The sequence below is a fragment of the Apaloderma vittatum genome, unplaced genomic scaffold (assembly GCF_000703405.1).
Source record: "Apaloderma vittatum isolate BGI_N311 unplaced genomic scaffold, ASM70340v1 scaffold7826, whole genome shotgun sequence".
Classification (NCBI taxonomy): Eukaryota; Metazoa; Chordata; class Aves; order Trogoniformes; family Trogonidae; genus Apaloderma; species Apaloderma vittatum.
The window spans coordinates 1,097-17,765 of record NW_009721173.1 but is presented as its reverse complement, the minus strand read 5'-3'; the positions used below and the strand labels follow the sequence as shown (position 1 = coordinate 17,765).

Below are 16,669 nucleotides of genomic sequence, written 5' to 3'. Positions count from 1 at the left end.
TGTCTGTTTAGTACTAGGCTAAGGCCATGTCTTAAGTACTGCAAATTCTACATCTGTGTGACACCTCAGGGCGGATGGGTGGAGGTGTTCTGCACACCCTGCCCTCAGGTGGTCTCAAGATATCCTTCCACCACCACTACCCAGAACTGTGCTGCTGACTGAGAGCTTCATAGGAAGTACCACTCCTGATATTCTCACTTTGAATCTCCTTACCTGCCTTACAGCAGTGCCCTTAAGAATCCTTAAGCTTTCCTTAACCAGCCAAATGGAAGAATGGGCTTAAAAAGCAGAGGCACATGATGCTTTTTCCCCTCTGTGTGTCAGTATGGGGTTAGTTATATCTGTACTCTGAAGTAGGCCAGCATGAATCTGCAGGAATGGCTGAGGAGGTGGAGGGAGCGCTTCTGTGGAACTCCAGGAGGGATGCGTTGTGTTGTGTTGTGGCTAGTGAGTACTAATGTGTCTGTAATTAGCCATTGACGTGCACTCTTGTCGCTGTGCTAGTACTGCTTTGTTAGAACAGTAGCACTAAATAAGCTATGAATATTAAGTGTCAGTAATTGTGCAAAACTAAAGGCTGCTGTGTCGGCAGTAATTAGCAGCTCTGTTTTCATTATGGCTGGGACTATGTTGATGTAGCGAGGGAGGGCTGTGCTTGATACATGGAGTGAGAGGTGGCGTTGTAGGACCAGAACTCTCAGCAGCCAAATGGAGCTCAGTTATTTCTTACCGGGGGGAAGAGGGGATAATCCCAGCCGCTTCTGTACAGTGTGAAGTGCCGTTCTTTTGCAAAGCTCTGTAGGACAGCTATTACTGATTATAGTAGGTTTGTGGTGAGTGATTAGATTGCTGCTGCTGGCAGACTTTGTAAATTCTTCATTAAGGCCTTTCCATTGCCTGCAATGACAGTTTCATCCTCTCAAAAACTTGCGGAGAGGTAGGTTTTTTGCTAATGACATGTCTCCTTCCAGCGAAAACTGAACTGAATCTTGAATGAAGCTAGAATTAAGAAGTTTGTTTCCATGGAAATCTCTTAGGCCTGGAAGTTGCTGTACCTTAAGGGCTGTGGAGTTTGCAAGCTGAATGAATGCCCGGCTGTTTTCCAAAGGCACCCTTTAGATAGAATATCTCTGTGTGGCTCCCACTGCAAGGGCAGCTGTCTCTGTAGTGCACTTTGTGTCTAGAATGATAGTGTTTTCCTTCCCCCTCCCCTGCTGCACTAATCTTGTTTTCCTCTCTGCCCACAGCATCTGCCATTACAGCCGTCTCTTCTGGGAGTGGGGGGAAGGTGTCAAAGTGCATGACACTCAGAAAAGGCAAGATCCAGAGAAGCTATCAAAGGAGGATGTCCTGTCTTTCATCCAAGCGCACTACCCCTAACCCTGCTCTCCTGAGGGGTGCAGGAGGGGCTGAGCCCGGCTTGGACTCTTCAGGGACTGATGAGACTGGGGAGGCTCCACAACTATCCTGGTCTTCTCCAGAGCTGATTTCCTGGAGGTGACTGAACCAGGGGGTGGTATGCAGAAGGCACAGGACGAGGCTCTACCCTGGCAGTGTATATAAGAGTATGGCCCAGGTAGTGCCTGCTGCTGGAGTACCCGTGGTGACTCCTGGAGCCGAGGCCTGACACCCTTTTGTCCTGACCTAGTGCATGTACGAGGCCAAGGGGCTGGCAGCTTTCTTTGCTCCTATTCAGTTCAGCGAGGTTGGTGGAGCTCTGTGTGTGCTAGAACTCTCCAGGCTTGTGCTTCCCTGGTAGTGTGGGAAGGACCAGAGATGTCTTGGTGGCAGAGCTGGGGAACAGCACATTGAAGCTGCCCTGCGTCCTTCCTGGCAGCTGTCTGTCTCCCCAGCCTTGTCTAAGGCCCACGCTACCCAGTGGAAGGTGTTAACTCATTGGGGATGCTAGCTTTGGGACACAAGGAGTATTCTTGTTGGTGCCTCCCAACACTTCTGTGTATCAAGGCACTTAGCTGCCCTGGCAATTCTGATGTGATGGCATCCACTGGGATAAAGGCCAACACAGGTGATGAGTTCCTGGCACAGATTTGATGTGCTCAGTGTGCCAGGGATTTCTCAGACCTCTAGAAGCTCTTTTGACAAGGATTTCCCCTTTCCAGGTCAGTGAGTGACCCTGAGCCAGCAGCCTGGGGTTAATTTGTGAACATGTCTACACCTCATGGTACTTCTGAGTCCAAGTAGATTCTTGGTACTCAACACTAATAGCCAGATCTTCAGGGAGGAAAGCAGATATGGGAGGTCTTTGGAGGAAACGATGGAAATACCTGACTTAGTTCAAAACAAAACAACCCTCAGGCTTCAATGAAGAGAGATCTTGACTTTGACCATGTTGGTTAATTGGAAAAAATCCTGCCCACTGGGAAGGTGCTGAGTCCAAGTAGATTCTTGGTACTCAACACTAATAGCCAGATCTTCAGGGAGGAAAGCAGATATGGGAGGTCTTTGGAGGAAACGATGGAAATACCTGACTTAGTTCAAAACAAAACAACCCTCAGGCTTCAATGAAGAGAGATCTTGACTTTGACCATGTTGGTTAATTGGAAAAAATCCTGCCCACTGGAAAGGTGAGCAGACTTTCCTTTTTAAATTTCAGAGTGGGCTTTGAAACCCTCTGTGTCTCATGTGGCCCTGGAACTGCATCTGGAGTGAAGGCACAGAGCGGTGAAACTTCCAGCATAGTATCTGTATGTCAACAGACTTCTCCGTGCACTTCTGTGCTGGTCTCAAAGTAGTCTTCTGTTGCATGTATTCCTTTTGATTCTGGCTCCCATGGCACACTTTTGCCAGGTCTTCCACATAAATCAGAAGATAACACACAGTTGACTGCTTTTGGTCAAGCAGCAAAATTGCCCTTTGGTTGTTCTTGGTGTGTTTTTAAATGCAGATTGGCAACAGGGTGGAAACTGATTTGGGGGCTGTCTGAACTGTGCCTTAAAGAAAGCTATAGCTCTCCTAAAATCTATAGCTGTTGTTTAGATTCTTGTTTCTTTCTCTCCACACCCATATCTATGATGTGAACAGGCTTTATGTAGCAAGACATGGAAATTTTTACTTCTAGGTGTGTAGGTCCTCCCCACCTGAAGAAGCCAGAAGAAGGATGGCATGTTGAAGTCCCACCTCCACCCTCTAATGTCCAGCATTCTATGTAGGTTTTGTGCTCGCTCTCAGCACACAGTTGAACATCACCCTACAAGTACGTTGTGCTCTCTGGGCTTGGAGCACTTCCATGTCTTCACAAGCAAACTGTCTACACATAACCATTTATTAACTCTCTACAATTTGGGATAAATTAAGACCTGCAGCTCCTTGCGTGGGAGAAAACTATACACAAGCTTGATCACTGCAGAACCACACCCATGTCTACAGGAGCAGCACAGAAGTTGGCATGGTCTGTTGGTCCATGGAAGCTGGAGGAGGCAAAGCTTGGGAGTGACCTGAATACTGGGCAGAGGAGCTATTCTGCTTCTTCTCAAGCTCTGGACAAAAGTGAAGGGGGTCAAAGCTGCTTTTCCCACATGGGCAATTATTAGTCCCCAGACAGAGGTCTACCCAAGCAGCTGAGGGGAAAGCATGTGGTTAATGCATCCTCTTGCTCATCTGTAGACCTTCTCTGCTCTCAAGCATCAGTTAAAAGATGTATGAAAGAAATGGCAGCCCTTCCCCCACAAAGAACAAGAGGCCCGTCACTGGCAACTTTATTGTTGGCAAAGGCACTTCCATGAGGGATGAAGAGGAATTCCTCCTAGTGGGCAATAAAGAACCTCCCAACTGTGTGGTTTCCAGGCCTGTGCGCAGTTGGCTTTTTAAACCAAGCAGTAATTTGAGTTCTGGTGCTTTGGCCTGCCTTGAGGCTGTTCCAGTGCCAGCGAAGCATGCTGCTCCCTTTGCCAAGCGTTGTGTCCTCCGCTCAGGGCTCTGGTCTTGTGCAGGCTGGCAGACAGAAGGATGACTGGGAAGTACACCAGGGTGTGAACATAGGCCTCTCAGGGTACAAAACCAACTGGTTAGCCTGCAGGCTAGCTTTTATGAACAAGTAGTTTCTGTTTACCCAGTTGCCTCCAGCTCCTCCTGATTTTAATTGGCTTTTAATTTTATTTCTGATGCACTGAACTTTGATTTTGAATCCCCCCTTCAAGAAGGCCAGCGTAGCCACCATGCAACTTGCTTCCGTGCTGCAGAATAAATACAGAGGGGTTATTCTGGGAAGGGGGGTGAGGAAGGTCTTGATGAAGGGAATGTTTATGTACATTAATTGCACAACATATTGTTACTAGGCTGTGTATCATTTTGTGTTGACTTCTCTGCTTTCCTGGTCTCTCTATTACCAATACAGCCCCTTTAGTTCAAAAAAGTGCTTGTTTATTTTCCACAAAATTTTGGCCAGTAGTGTGTGTCAGGATGGAAATGGAGAAATGTCTTGCACAGTTCAATTCTAAAGGCAATCCCCTTTTAAAGGCTTCCCTGGCAAGCCAGAGCACACTGAGGGCTACCCGGTGGATATTACTGGATCAGAATGAGAGGGGACTACAGGCGACAGTCTCCAGCAGTCCTCTGCAGCATGCCAGGATGCTTTCTTGCTCAAAGTAGATTCCAGGCCACAACAAACCAGTAACTCAGTGGTAACTCAGTGCTGACAGGATGTTAAGCACCTCAGCCAGTCTAAACTTACTGTGGTGCAACATGTGTCAGCAAAGAGATGGCAGGATGAGAAGAATAAAGAAACAACTGAGAGGCATGTTCCAAAACAGGAAAAAAAGAAAGTTACAAGGTCAAATTATTTTATTTAATGCCCTCCGAAGACACCTCTGTACCTGGAATTTGACAGTAAATTCTCTTCTGCAAGTGTTGATTCTCAGAGGCACAAATGGTTACCAAGCTCTGATGCACTGGAGAGGTAGGTAAATCTTCTCAAAGCCCAAGCACACAGATCTCAAGTTGGATGTTCCCTGCTTGAAGAGAAAGAGATACCTACCTCCTGTCTGGTTTTGTGGAAGTAGGACTCCTTTGGTCCTGTAAGTCTGTGTGGAGGAAATTATCTTTGTTCAGCTCAGGTCTGGGGACAGGTGGAGTCTTTAGGTCAATACCCAGGTTATCCTTTGATTTAAAGAGCTTGATTGTCCCTTCAGTTTATGGCTGAGTCACAGGAACCAAGATGACTGGGCTGGGCAGAGAGCACTTGTCTGCAACCACAGAGGTCCTCTTCAAAAGGGAGAATGTCTTGCCTTCCTGCATCAGGCTGGGTGGTCTTAATGTTTTGGGTAAGACAGCACCTCGAGCTCTGCTTGCCTCTTATTGCCAGTCACAAATGCGCTGCGATTTCTGGTTTTGTCTCCTGTCCCCCTCAGTTCTCAGGAGAAAAAGCTTCCCTACAACAAGGCTTGGAGAGGATAAACAAGAACAGCAATTTGAAATGCTGCTCCTCGCTCTTAGGGGAGGCACAATGGTGAGAGGAGGAAGAGCTCCTTGCAGGAGAGTCATTTGGTCAGCAGGGAGAATGCTTGAGTGCAATCACATTGTCCAGCAGGCGTAAATAAGAGCAATCAGCAACCCCATGGCCACAGCAAGGGCAGCGTTCTTGCGATTCTCCTTACGAAGCACACTCAGTTCTCTCTCTGGGAAACAAACAAAAGTCTTGCCTGTGAACATTGTTCACGTTGCTGCTACATCTCCTTTCAAAACTGTCTCAAAAGCATGCTACCTTGGCCCTAGCCAAGGCTCTTTGGAGCAGTATGCAAAACTGTCAATTAGAAGATGTGCTGAATGGGAAGTAAACTAGCAGGAACCCTTTCATTTGCAAAGTCTTGGCCGTTTGTGTTTGCAAACGACCTTGTTCTTGTTAACCACTACAGACTGAATGGGTCGTTAGAATAATTGCTTATTCCCCAAAAGAATGAAGGTCATAGAATGTTTTGGGCTGGAAGGGACCTTTAAAGGTCTTCTAGTTCAACACCACACCACACCACCCCCCCTCCCCGTAGTGAGCAGGGACATCTTAAACTAGATCAGGTTTTTTAGACCCCCATAATTAAGGCTGACCTTGAGTATCTGCAGAGGTGGGGCCTCCACCACCTCTCTGGGCAACCTGTGCCAGTGTTTCACCACTCTCACATTGAAGAACTTCCTGATACCTAATCTAAACCTACTTTGCTCTAGTTCAAAACCATTACCCCTCATCCTGTCACTACACACCCTTGTAAACAGAGGGCAGAGAGCACTTACTATCTCCTAGATGTAACAGCCTGGTACCTTTTCATAGTGGTTAAATTTACTTAAATACAACTGTGGCCACTTTTGGATGTTGCACAATCTGGCTTTCCTTGCGCCCCAGAAGGCTGACTGTGGAACAGGTCTGAGCCAGGACACTCATTCTGTTTGGGGCTTTTTAGATGCAGGTTATTTTCTCTGGCCCTGGTTTACAAAAGAGGAAGGAACAAATACAGAGAGAGAGGCATCACCATTAGGTGAGGCTGTTGCTGCTTTCTGAGCAGCCTGTCGGATTGCTCTGCCTGAGTGCTGGTACAAGAGTGGCAGCGATGTGGAGTCTTATGCCGTCTCTAGTGATAGGCCTTTAGGGAATAGCTCTGAATCTGTAAAGTAACTGTTATTCTTCTGGAAACAGTCCTTTAACATGAGTTAAAATTACAAATTTGCTGGCCGTGCCCTAGCTCTCAACTCTCCAGGCCTAAAAGAACACTTGTGCTTCTTTCCCTTTGTGTGAGCCTGGACACCAGGAGTGTGAAGACACGCTTAGCAGCATCCCCAACATAATGAAGTGCTGTCAAATGTGCGGTAGCTCAGAGTGAGTGACTCTTGTTTTTAACTGACTGCAGCAGGGAAAGATCCCGGCTCTATGAAACTGCAGGAAGGACATCAGTGTGAATCCCTATGCTTTTGTACTGAACGGCCCAAGAAACTGATGCAGTGAGAGCGCTCCCCAAGAAAGGTACATTTTGCTAAGCTCTAGACCGTATTTGCCAGCTAGTTTAGTAAGCCTCTATTAAAAAGGAAAAAAAATCCACGAAACAAAATCCATCCAAAAAACAGGAGGGGGAGTATGTTAAAAGCCAATGAAGCTTGACCAAGATTATCTAAAGACTGGTAATTTGGGGTATGTTACCCCCTTATTAGCTGATACTTATTTTTTTCCCTATGATAGCACAGCTCAAGCAGGAGGATCCTGACTCCTATTATAATATGCTGACTAGATTTCCCTCATCCTAGCTTCCTTTGGTTGAGTGTAAATTCAAAGGCAGAAGTCAGAGATGGCAGGAGCTTGACGATGAAGCTAAGCTGCAGCACTGATCCTCTCCAGCCCGGAGGGACCATTTTTAATGAAGCTCTTACCATAGTTGTCAGCTTTGGTCATTAGTAAGTTTCTCTCTTTCTCCAGTGACTTTCTGTAATGAGAAGAAGAGTTCATTATCGGCAAGGCACAACACAGCTTATTTCTTTGCTTATATGATGGAAGAGAGACTATCCCACTGCTGGAAATATCTGCTAAGAGAACGAGCCCCTCACCCTTCACTGTGGTGAGGTGACAGTTTAGAAACCCCCAGCTGTGCTACAGAAGAGATGCAGCAGTTTTAGATTATTTTTTTCTTCCTCCAAACTGCTTTGTACCTCTCCTTTCATGCCAGTGTCAGTGTAAGCAAGCACCCTAGAAAGCAGCCTGTCCGTCAGAGCCCCCTAACTCTGTTCCCCCACATGGGGTAGGAAGTTCTGCCACAGCTCCAGGCTGGGGCAGGGTCACTACATAAGCTCTCCAGGATTCTGCCCCTCCAGCTTAGTGATGGAATGCTGATTCTTCTCACCGACTGAAGCTGGGATCCAATTTACACAAACTGGTCAACTCAAGGAAATTACCTGAATCCAAGCCCAGTAACAACCAGTCAAACAATCTGTTATTACACTGATGACTCAGGATAATAACAACGAAGAGTAAGTCAGCAAACCCACCTCTTGTCTTAAACTGCTGATTAATTAATACACAGTTTAAAATATAAAAGCAAAACAAATTGCCTGAAAGGAGCAGTGTTTCCATTATGGCAGCAAGGACAGGGTCACTCCTTTCAGACTGCGTGCATATAAATAAACATGCACTAACAAATTATCTCCCGGTTCAGAGCAGACAGAGAAGGCAGTGTAAGTGTAACCGAGTTTGTTGTTCCCCTTGGGGCAGAGCAAGAACCTGCAGGAGGAAAGAGATCCAAATCTATGTGTACAGCTAGTTAAGTAAGGGACGTCAAGAAAGCAAGCTACGTCAGAGCAGCATGAGAGGAAAAGGCTCAGAAAGGCAACTGGGGAAAGGCAACATGGAGTGCAGCCGGGAGGAAGCAAGAAGACAGATTTACCGACGTGACTGAGCTGCTCCTTAGAAACTTGCCTTGTGAAGAGTCAAGGGAAGAGGCTTTGAGAATGAGACATGAAGAAACCATGACAACTGAACTTCAAAATGGGAAAGCAGAGCTCTCCTTTGTGTACTACTCGCTGAATCAATGATTTTGATCATGGTACTTTCCTCCAGGGTTTTTCAAATGGTTTGGATTAGGGCAACAGAATTTCTGTTTCTATCTCCATACAAGTTGTAGAATTTAGGAATGCCTATTCCTTATTCTTTGCTCTAGGCCCTACATTTCAGAGAAAAATCACAGAGATATATTCCATCCTGTCAAGTTACCACAACTGGAGGTTTAGCTGTTGGCCACCGAAGTACCAGATAAAGAATACAGACGGTAAACATAAAAAGAATTTACACCTAAAAAAGAATTTAGGCCTAGAAAAGGACCGTTGAGATAAGAATCCAGAGAGAATCTCCAGGACGATACAGGACTCTGTCCAAACATGGATGCAGATATAAAAGCCCAGTAAGAAGGGTGGGGTGGGGACAGAGTGTGAGTGGGAAAGAGAAGTAAAGAAGTTAAGCCGAGGCTGATTACATATCAGGATATGGAGATGTCACCACGGCTTGGATCATTTCTAACCGGATTCTGTAGGTCAGTACTGTAGAACAGACACCACGACCAACAGGACCACTCCCTGGGCCTGTGATTGAAATTCCCAGCCTTTATTGCTAGGAGCAGAGTAGTAGGATGCTGGTGACTGAAGAATGTCCTCAAGCAGAAACTTTTGAGAATCTGATGGGCCATCTAGGACCTCTCGCTTCACACTGTAGAGAAATACCATTTTCTGCTCATCTGCTGCAAAATCCATGTCAAAGTCCTTGCTTGAGTCCCAGCTCTATCTAGAAGCCTACAGTTGCATCTTCTACGTCCGTGACAGATTTCAGGGCAACTATCCCTCTTCCTCTTCTCAAGGAAATACAGTGTGCCACTGCATCCCTACATCGAGATACACTGCCAACAGAGGCACAGATAAATTTCCCTCTGCCCCTTTTGCGCTGCATCCCAGCCTCGTTTGGTCCTCTGCAGCAGTTGCTGCACATCTCCCCTGACTGAGCTCAGGCAGCTTCAGCAGGGCTGGAGCAGCAGCATCTGGTGAACCTTTGCTGGACTCACAGAGCTGTTTCCTAGCAGGCCAGGAGCCAGCTCTGCAGAAGAACTGGCAAATTTTGGGCACTGCTTGGTTGGTTGTGGTGCAGGCTGGAGAGCAAGGATGTCAATAAAATAAAGCCCTCTCCATGTATCACTGAACTGCTCACTCCGGCAAGCTACCCAAGTAAGCTGCAAGCTGGCGGAAGAGTCTTGTCATGGGGAACAACACATGCCCATCCCTTCGAGAGTGCTTGCTCAGTACTACAGCAGGATGACAGCTAGTGGAAGTGCAAGGCCACAGCTGCAACAGGAGGTGGTCATCAATACCTTCCTTCAGGGCTGAGCTGCCCTCTGCGCAGCTGAAGATCCACCTCCTCCATGCTCTGTCTGCAACGCGCCAGCTTCTCCTCCAGTCCATCAATCTGAAACAAACCACACCAGTCACTGTCACTGCCTCCCCCAGCTAACGTGCATCCATCCTCACTCAGATGGGGAGGGCAGAAGAACTCAGCCGCTCCACCTCCTTCCTCCTCAAATCAAGGGAGGAACATGCCCATCTCTGCACAGCAACAGAGAGCCCATCACCAACCAGATCAGCCTGTACTACAGCCCAGGCCACTGCAACACTAATCCCAGACACAGCCAAGACAGCTCGAACACTCCTCGACCTGTGTGGCTGGCCAGCACGTTTTTGCTAAGATCTGATCCTCTTTCGGATTCTTTGCATGTGGCTCCAGAAGCAAAGGTGTAATCTAAGGCAACTTTATGCAATTAAAAGAGGATAAAATGAGATAAATTGGCCTTGGCCAAAGCCTGAGGGACAAGATCTTGATTTCATGCTGTGAACAGGTGCAGTTCATGGGACGTGACTACACAGCATGGTTGGGTGAAGAGGTCACAAAGGGGAAAACCTAATATCTACCGTCTCTTTTACCCAACATACAACAGCCAATATCAGTCCTAACAGTATGCTCAAGAGAGCATTCACTACTGCCTCCACATGTGTTGCCTGGTCGAGTCGAGAGGTGGCGTCCCTGCCCATGACAGGGAGGTTGGACTAGATGATCTCTAAGGTCCCTTCCAGCCTAGGCCATTCTATGATTCTATGACCTGCACCATGTTCCCAGGCAGAAAAACATTTGTCATTTCCTTGCTGTCTCCTCATCTCCTAAGAGCCACCTTCCCTCCAGGCCTTCCTGTGGAGGGGATTAACTGTGGGTAAGTACAAGAGGGATGATCTACTTGTGTGCAAAGCGACTGTCCAGAAGGGAGTCCTACCATGGACAACAGTTCTCCTGGGTATCATTCCTCTTTTCTGCCTGGCAACCAGGGCATTGACATCTTTAGGAAAACTTTGTCATTCAGACTTGCTTCCAGCAAGGAAACAGTGTGACTAATCAGGTAATATGAATGCAGCATCCTAGCCTGAAAGAAAATGGCCTTGTTGCCCTGAGGTGGCAATGACCTCTCTTTTTGGCTACTTAGCACAATGCTCCTGCTGTGTCCAATTCTCCAAACAAGGCCAAGGCTGGTGAGATGGTTGCCAGCACGGTCTCTCTGTGGTGGGCAGCACGGTCCCATGTAAAGTACTGAGGTGGAATGAGACACTAGCTGCCTGGACATCAGCCTCAGAGGTCGCCCAGAGCACAAACACTACCATAAACAGGGATACAGGAAACAAAATCAAAAGGTAATGATCCCTAATTATCGCTGCTTTGGGAATCAGCTCCATCCTGAGCTCATTAGCAATCTCACATCTTCTGCTCAGGAAAGGCAGGTGAGCATTCTAAATGAGCAGGATGGGAGAGGAGGCTTGACATAAAGGGGAGGACAAAGCAGACTGGAAAGGAGTTTAGCCGCGCAGCTGAGCAGTCTCACTGCAAGGAGCACAGTAGAGCTGGGGATGGGACCACATCTAGCAAGGCACAGATAAATCTTTGCATCTTAACCAGACAGCGATTTCAAAGTCCTTTGTTATTAGGGAACTCTGCCGTGGCTGTTGAGACGCCAAGCTCCCAGAGGGACCTGCACGTTCTCCCCTGTGGTCCCAAGGGGAGAACGAAGGCACAGGACCCCATCCCAGAAATGGCGCTTCTGCGTTTGGCAATGCTTGGGTTTGCCTGGATGGGGACACATGTATTTTTGAAGCATGTTAGCTGAAAATACATTTGGCAAAGTTAATTGTCCTCGTCCGTATCCAGAACGTTAACTTGAGCTGCTCATCACTACTTGTCGTTCACCACAGCGCAGTCAGTGAGATGCACTGCCCCAGTCTCCTTAAGGGCCAACCAAGGGCTTTACCCAAATCAGCTCTGACCACGCTTATCAGACAGTTAATTTAATGGTAGAGTGAAGGTGGAGTCTCTGTCCAGTCCAATTTAGAACTTAAACCATCTCACCAGTTCCTGCCCTTTGCAAATGACCACGTCCTTGCTCCCTTATCTGTCAGAAGCCCTCACATTCACACACAGCACAAAGTACTTGAGCATGTGTTACCTGGCTCCTCCCCAGCCAGTAAACTTATTACAAATGCACCATGCCTTCTCTGGAAACACACTTAGAAATCATGTCAAATAATCCAATTTAATGAGAGGTTTGGTAAGTCTGCTGCCAACCCCACCACTAAATCATCCGCTTCACTGCCCTTCCTCTCCCCCAGAACTGCTCCTCCTGCTCAGTTTGCAGTTGCTCTCACCAGCGCATTCTCTGCCCATACTTCCATCATTTCACGAGACATAACAAGACGATGTTCTGCCCAACTCTGCCAATGCTTTTACTTTCTGCTGACTAAAAATCTCCAGATTCCACATAATATTTTAAAAGTTTCAACTGAGTTTGCTGCTCTTAAATCAAAACCAAAGTCTGGGTCCCCTGCTGAAAAGCAATAATTTGCTAATAAACCACATGCCCTAAAACTGCACCATCAGCTTTGCTGAGCTGGGGGCACAAGGGACAGAAAATAATAATAATAAAAAAAGCAAGGAAGAAGAAACAGATTGCTGAATGAACAGAATATTTCTCCTCCAGAATCTCACTAATTCTTTAGTTCAGGCTAGTCCGGGGTATTAGGGGTTGCAAGGAAGGACACGAGTGAGGATTCCCAGCTGTTATCCATTCACTGTGCCTCAGTTTCCCTACTTATAAATTAGGATAACAGCATCTGCTTCCTGGAGGTGGCACATTTACACAAGGAGCCTCACACACCGACAAACTACGAGCAGAGCACTATCTTCACGTGTCAGTGCCACTGCCTCACTTGGGATTTGTTCCTGCAAGCTGGGAATCTCTCAGCAGCTCAGCCACCCAAGTAACTCTTCACTGTAGGGCAAAGGAAAGGGAGAAACAGAAAATAAGCACAGGGAGAAATCAAAGTAATGCCTGGGAGTTACCGACTACTCTCTCTGGGCTGCCGACAAAATTCCCAGGGGGGCTGTAGCCTGTAAAGCTGTAGCACAAGAAAACCTGTTGAGCTTTGGCATCATTCCTTGCAGCAGCTCTCCAGGAGAGCAATCCCAGAGGCAGCTGCGTACCTGATCTTTTTGTGGATGGATCATAGGAATCAAAGACCAGATGCCTCCCTCGCTCCACAAGGCATAAGAAGGAGCCGTTTCTAGAGAATTCTGGCAATGCTGGCTCACAACCTGAAGACCGTTTTAAACCAGAGAGACCTGGAGCAGATTTCAGTTCAAACTGACTTACATGCTTATATTACAAATCTCATTTGTTGGGACCATCTTGGGCAGAGAGCTGAAAATGGCTCGCACAAAGGCAGAGAGAGACAGAAAAGAAGCAGCTTTGCTTACAGAGTTGAGCTGGATCCCTTTTAATACGTTCCGTAATGAATTAATAAAAGCTTTCTTTCCAGCAGAAAGACTAAAAGCGCTTTTCAAGAACTGGCATCCACCCTTCGCTTTTATGAATTCCCTAATTAAGATACTGGCAAAGAGCCATATCACACATACGTTGATATCCAACAGTGTTAGGTAATGAGGTTTTCGTCTTCTGACCCTCATAAAACAGATCAAAGCCAAATGAAGAGGTGGGGGCAAAGAAAAAACCTTCCCCAAGCAGTCTCATGCCTTGTCACCTGCCAGCACACTTGAGCCATTCTTTTCACAGAAGAATTAGTGGTTCCTGCATCTACAATTTTAGCTGGACTATTAAAATCAGTCCAGCAGAGACAAGTTTTGTTTAAATTAAAATGCTAACTTCCAGTTCATGGCCACAATTCCATTTTCACAGCCCTCCTGGAATCATTTTGCAAGCTGGCAAAACGTTTTGCAGGTGCTGTGCCCACAGCATGCTTGGAAATATTTAGCAGGCAAGCTACTACACAGCAGAGGATGATCCACCAGCAAAGTCTAGCAGATGAGCCCTCCATTTTGCTAAAGGAGAAAGGGATGGATCCCTCCTGCATTCAGAGCACTAGGAATTAGGGAAAGCATCTCCTGCATCTCCTTTGCCAGCTTTGCAGAGAATATTCTGTCAGTCAGCCCACCTGCTCAGCCCAGCAGCTCTGCAGGACAGCAAACAGACTGACTACACAGCATCGCCCGCAGCTTTTTGAAAAGTCCTGTCGGAGCAGCTTTACAGAGTAAAGACTGTGTTGACAATGTTTTCCGTATTCTTTACGGTCTCACACAGACATTGATCAGCCACTACCCTACCAGAAGCAGCGAAATGTGTAAAAACACCTTCCCCAAACACACACTACACATAGAACTGAAGAATAGTATCATCTGGAAGAGACCTAGAAGATCATTGAGTCCAGCCTTTGTTCCAGCCCTATCAACCCACTAAACGGTTCCCCTCAACATCCACCCGTCTCTTAAACACCTCCAGGGATGGTGACTCAACCACCTCCCCGGGCAGCCTGTTCCAGTGCCTGACAACCCTTTCAGTAAAGAAATTCTTCCTAATATCCAACCTGAACCTCCCCTGGCGCAATTTAAATCCATTTCCCCTCATTTTATCACTCGTCACTAGGGAGAACTGACCAACCTCCCACCTTGCTACAACCTCCTTTCAGGTAGTTGTAGAGAGAGATGAGCTCTCCCCTCAATCTCCTCTTCCCCAGGCTAAACAGCCCCAGATCCCTCAGTCATTCCTTGTACAACACATGCTCCAAACCCTTTACCAGCTTGGTAGCCACCTCTGCACCCTCTCCAGTACCTCAGTGTCCCTCTTGTAGTGAGGGGCCCAAAACTGGACACAGTACTCAAGGTGCGGCCTCGGGCACTGCCCAAGCACAGGGTGTTAGAATTATAGAATCATAGAATTATTGAGGTTAGAAAAAAATCTGCAAGATCATCAAGTCCAACTGTGTTGTCCTCTTTGCGCTTAATAGCACAAATTTTCTGCTTCCATGATTTTTTTTTCAGTTGTTCTCCAAGCCACATTATGTTTTTAAAGGCTGCAACGCCCCCTGGCAAGGAGTTTCACAGCACAGCCACAGGTTATGTGAAGAACAAATGCCTCCCGTTCATTCTGAGCTTGTCAGCTGCTAGTTCTATTTGATAGCCCTAATTCTGTATTGACAGTGAACGGTCATTCTTTGTTTAAAGTTAGAAATTGCAGGCAGAGGACACAGACGCATATTGGGTCTCCCTCCACTCACATTTTCATGCTTAAAAGGACCTGGTCTGCTTGGTTGTTTCTTGAATAGAAGTTTTCCACACCTTTGATCATCCTTGTAACTCTCTTAAGCTCATTCCATTTTCACTATTTTGCCACAGACCAGTCTTCCCTTTTTTTTTTCTGGCGAGTTTCCTCAAGAAAATTCTGTGCAGCTCAGAGTTGTCAATAGGGCTGCCTGTTGAAAGACTATGGAGCTATATGGAAGGAGAAGCAGCATGAGTTTACCACCACAATATTATGGAGACACATTTATATCAGTTTAAACCAGGTCGTCTCAATTATACCTGCAATTTGTAAGTGCAGGCTAATCTGATAAGTGTCTATATAGAAAATTGCATTCATTTACCATCATGACTTCAGTTAAACAAGCATGACTCTGCTTAGATTGGTCCTTTCAAAGCTAGCCATGCATCATGTCATATTAAGACTCATTTGGAAAGTTTTCTTTACAATCATAACAGCTCAGAAGGTAATACTGAACTGAGTAGAAGTTTAAATTATGAAATCAATATCTTGGCTGTCACGCATTCTAACATCTGAAACACAGCCCTCTTGTCCTCTGCCTCAAAGGGATTTTGATTTCTTCATCCTTAGCTTATATCCAGCACCTTTCTCACCACTGCGAGGGGGATTTTATCTTTTAGTAGTATCTTTGCACAGAGAGAGACAAAGTTTTTGTCTATAACAAACTGAAGAATAGTTCTACAAACCTTACAAAAGTAGTGTGTTCTATCATGACAACTTCTGGAAAAAAAAATAAATCTAAAGCTACCAGAAGTCCCTAAACCCTTTGCAAGAATCTTCTGTGGCAGCTAACACCAGTCCCTTTTGTTCTGTGACCAGAAGGTCCCTGAGAGGCTCCCCCTTTTTACCACCTCTCTTTCTGCCAGGTAGACTGTACCATCTCAGCTCTCCTTGTCTCCTACATTTCAAACAATGACCAATAAAAATTCATCCTTTCAACTCTCCCCACTAGGCTCACTGAAGAGACGGGTTTGGACAGTCCCAGAGACTCCCCTCTGGACTTCCTTGGGTGGTAATATTTGGGTAAGAGTTTCTCTAATGAAAGCCTAAGTAGGTGAAACAGACCAGAAAACAACTACAAACTCCCATTCATATGACACAGAAGGACACTCACCTTTACATTACTGGCTGATGAAGCATTTATGACAAGCCCCAAGTCCCTTCCCTAGCCTTTCTACCCTGGCTATCTTGGTCTGATGTGCATTTGCTCATCTGAAAGACCTCAGGTCAGAGAGGCGACCATTGAGATCCACTGGACTGATTCTGCCCCATTTCAGCCATCTGTTAGGAAGGTTCAGGTTTTTGCTGTCCCCAAAGTATCCACAATCCACAGACGTGAACTATGGGCTCTCCACTGCCTCCTGCAAGTCCAGACACTGGAGCCACAATGACGTATGCTTCAGAGAGCTCTTACCTTTTCAGAGAGATTTTAACTAACGTGCCTCACTTTGTTAATACAAATATAATGCTTAAAGTCCACCAGCAGCCCTCCTGTC

General features: G+C 46.5%; 2 protein-coding genes across 2 annotated transcripts in view; one reads left to right on the top strand and one right to left on the bottom strand.

Moving 5' to 3' along the window:
• Positions 1–1,843, top strand: part of CMTR1 (cap methyltransferase 1) — a gene marked incomplete at its 5' end in the record, with an annotated part of 16,481 nt that extends 14,638 nt beyond the window's left edge. The window contains one exon of the mRNA XM_009871275.1: positions 1,248–1,843. Coding sequence (XP_009869577.1) covers positions 1,248–1,380 — 133 coding nt within the window. The remainder of the gene's footprint in view (positions 1–1,247) is intronic.
• A 3,518-nt stretch (positions 1,844–5,361) lies between these two features.
• Positions 5,362–16,338, bottom strand: CCDC167 (coiled-coil domain containing 167; the record flags this gene model as incomplete). Its single annotated transcript, XM_009871273.1, has 4 exons — positions 5,362–5,633; positions 7,366–7,418; positions 9,840–9,934; positions 16,288–16,338. Coding segments are annotated over 4 exons (303 nt in total), but the record flags the coding sequence as incomplete, so codon positions are not given.
• Positions 16,339–16,669: the final 331 nt, after the last annotated feature.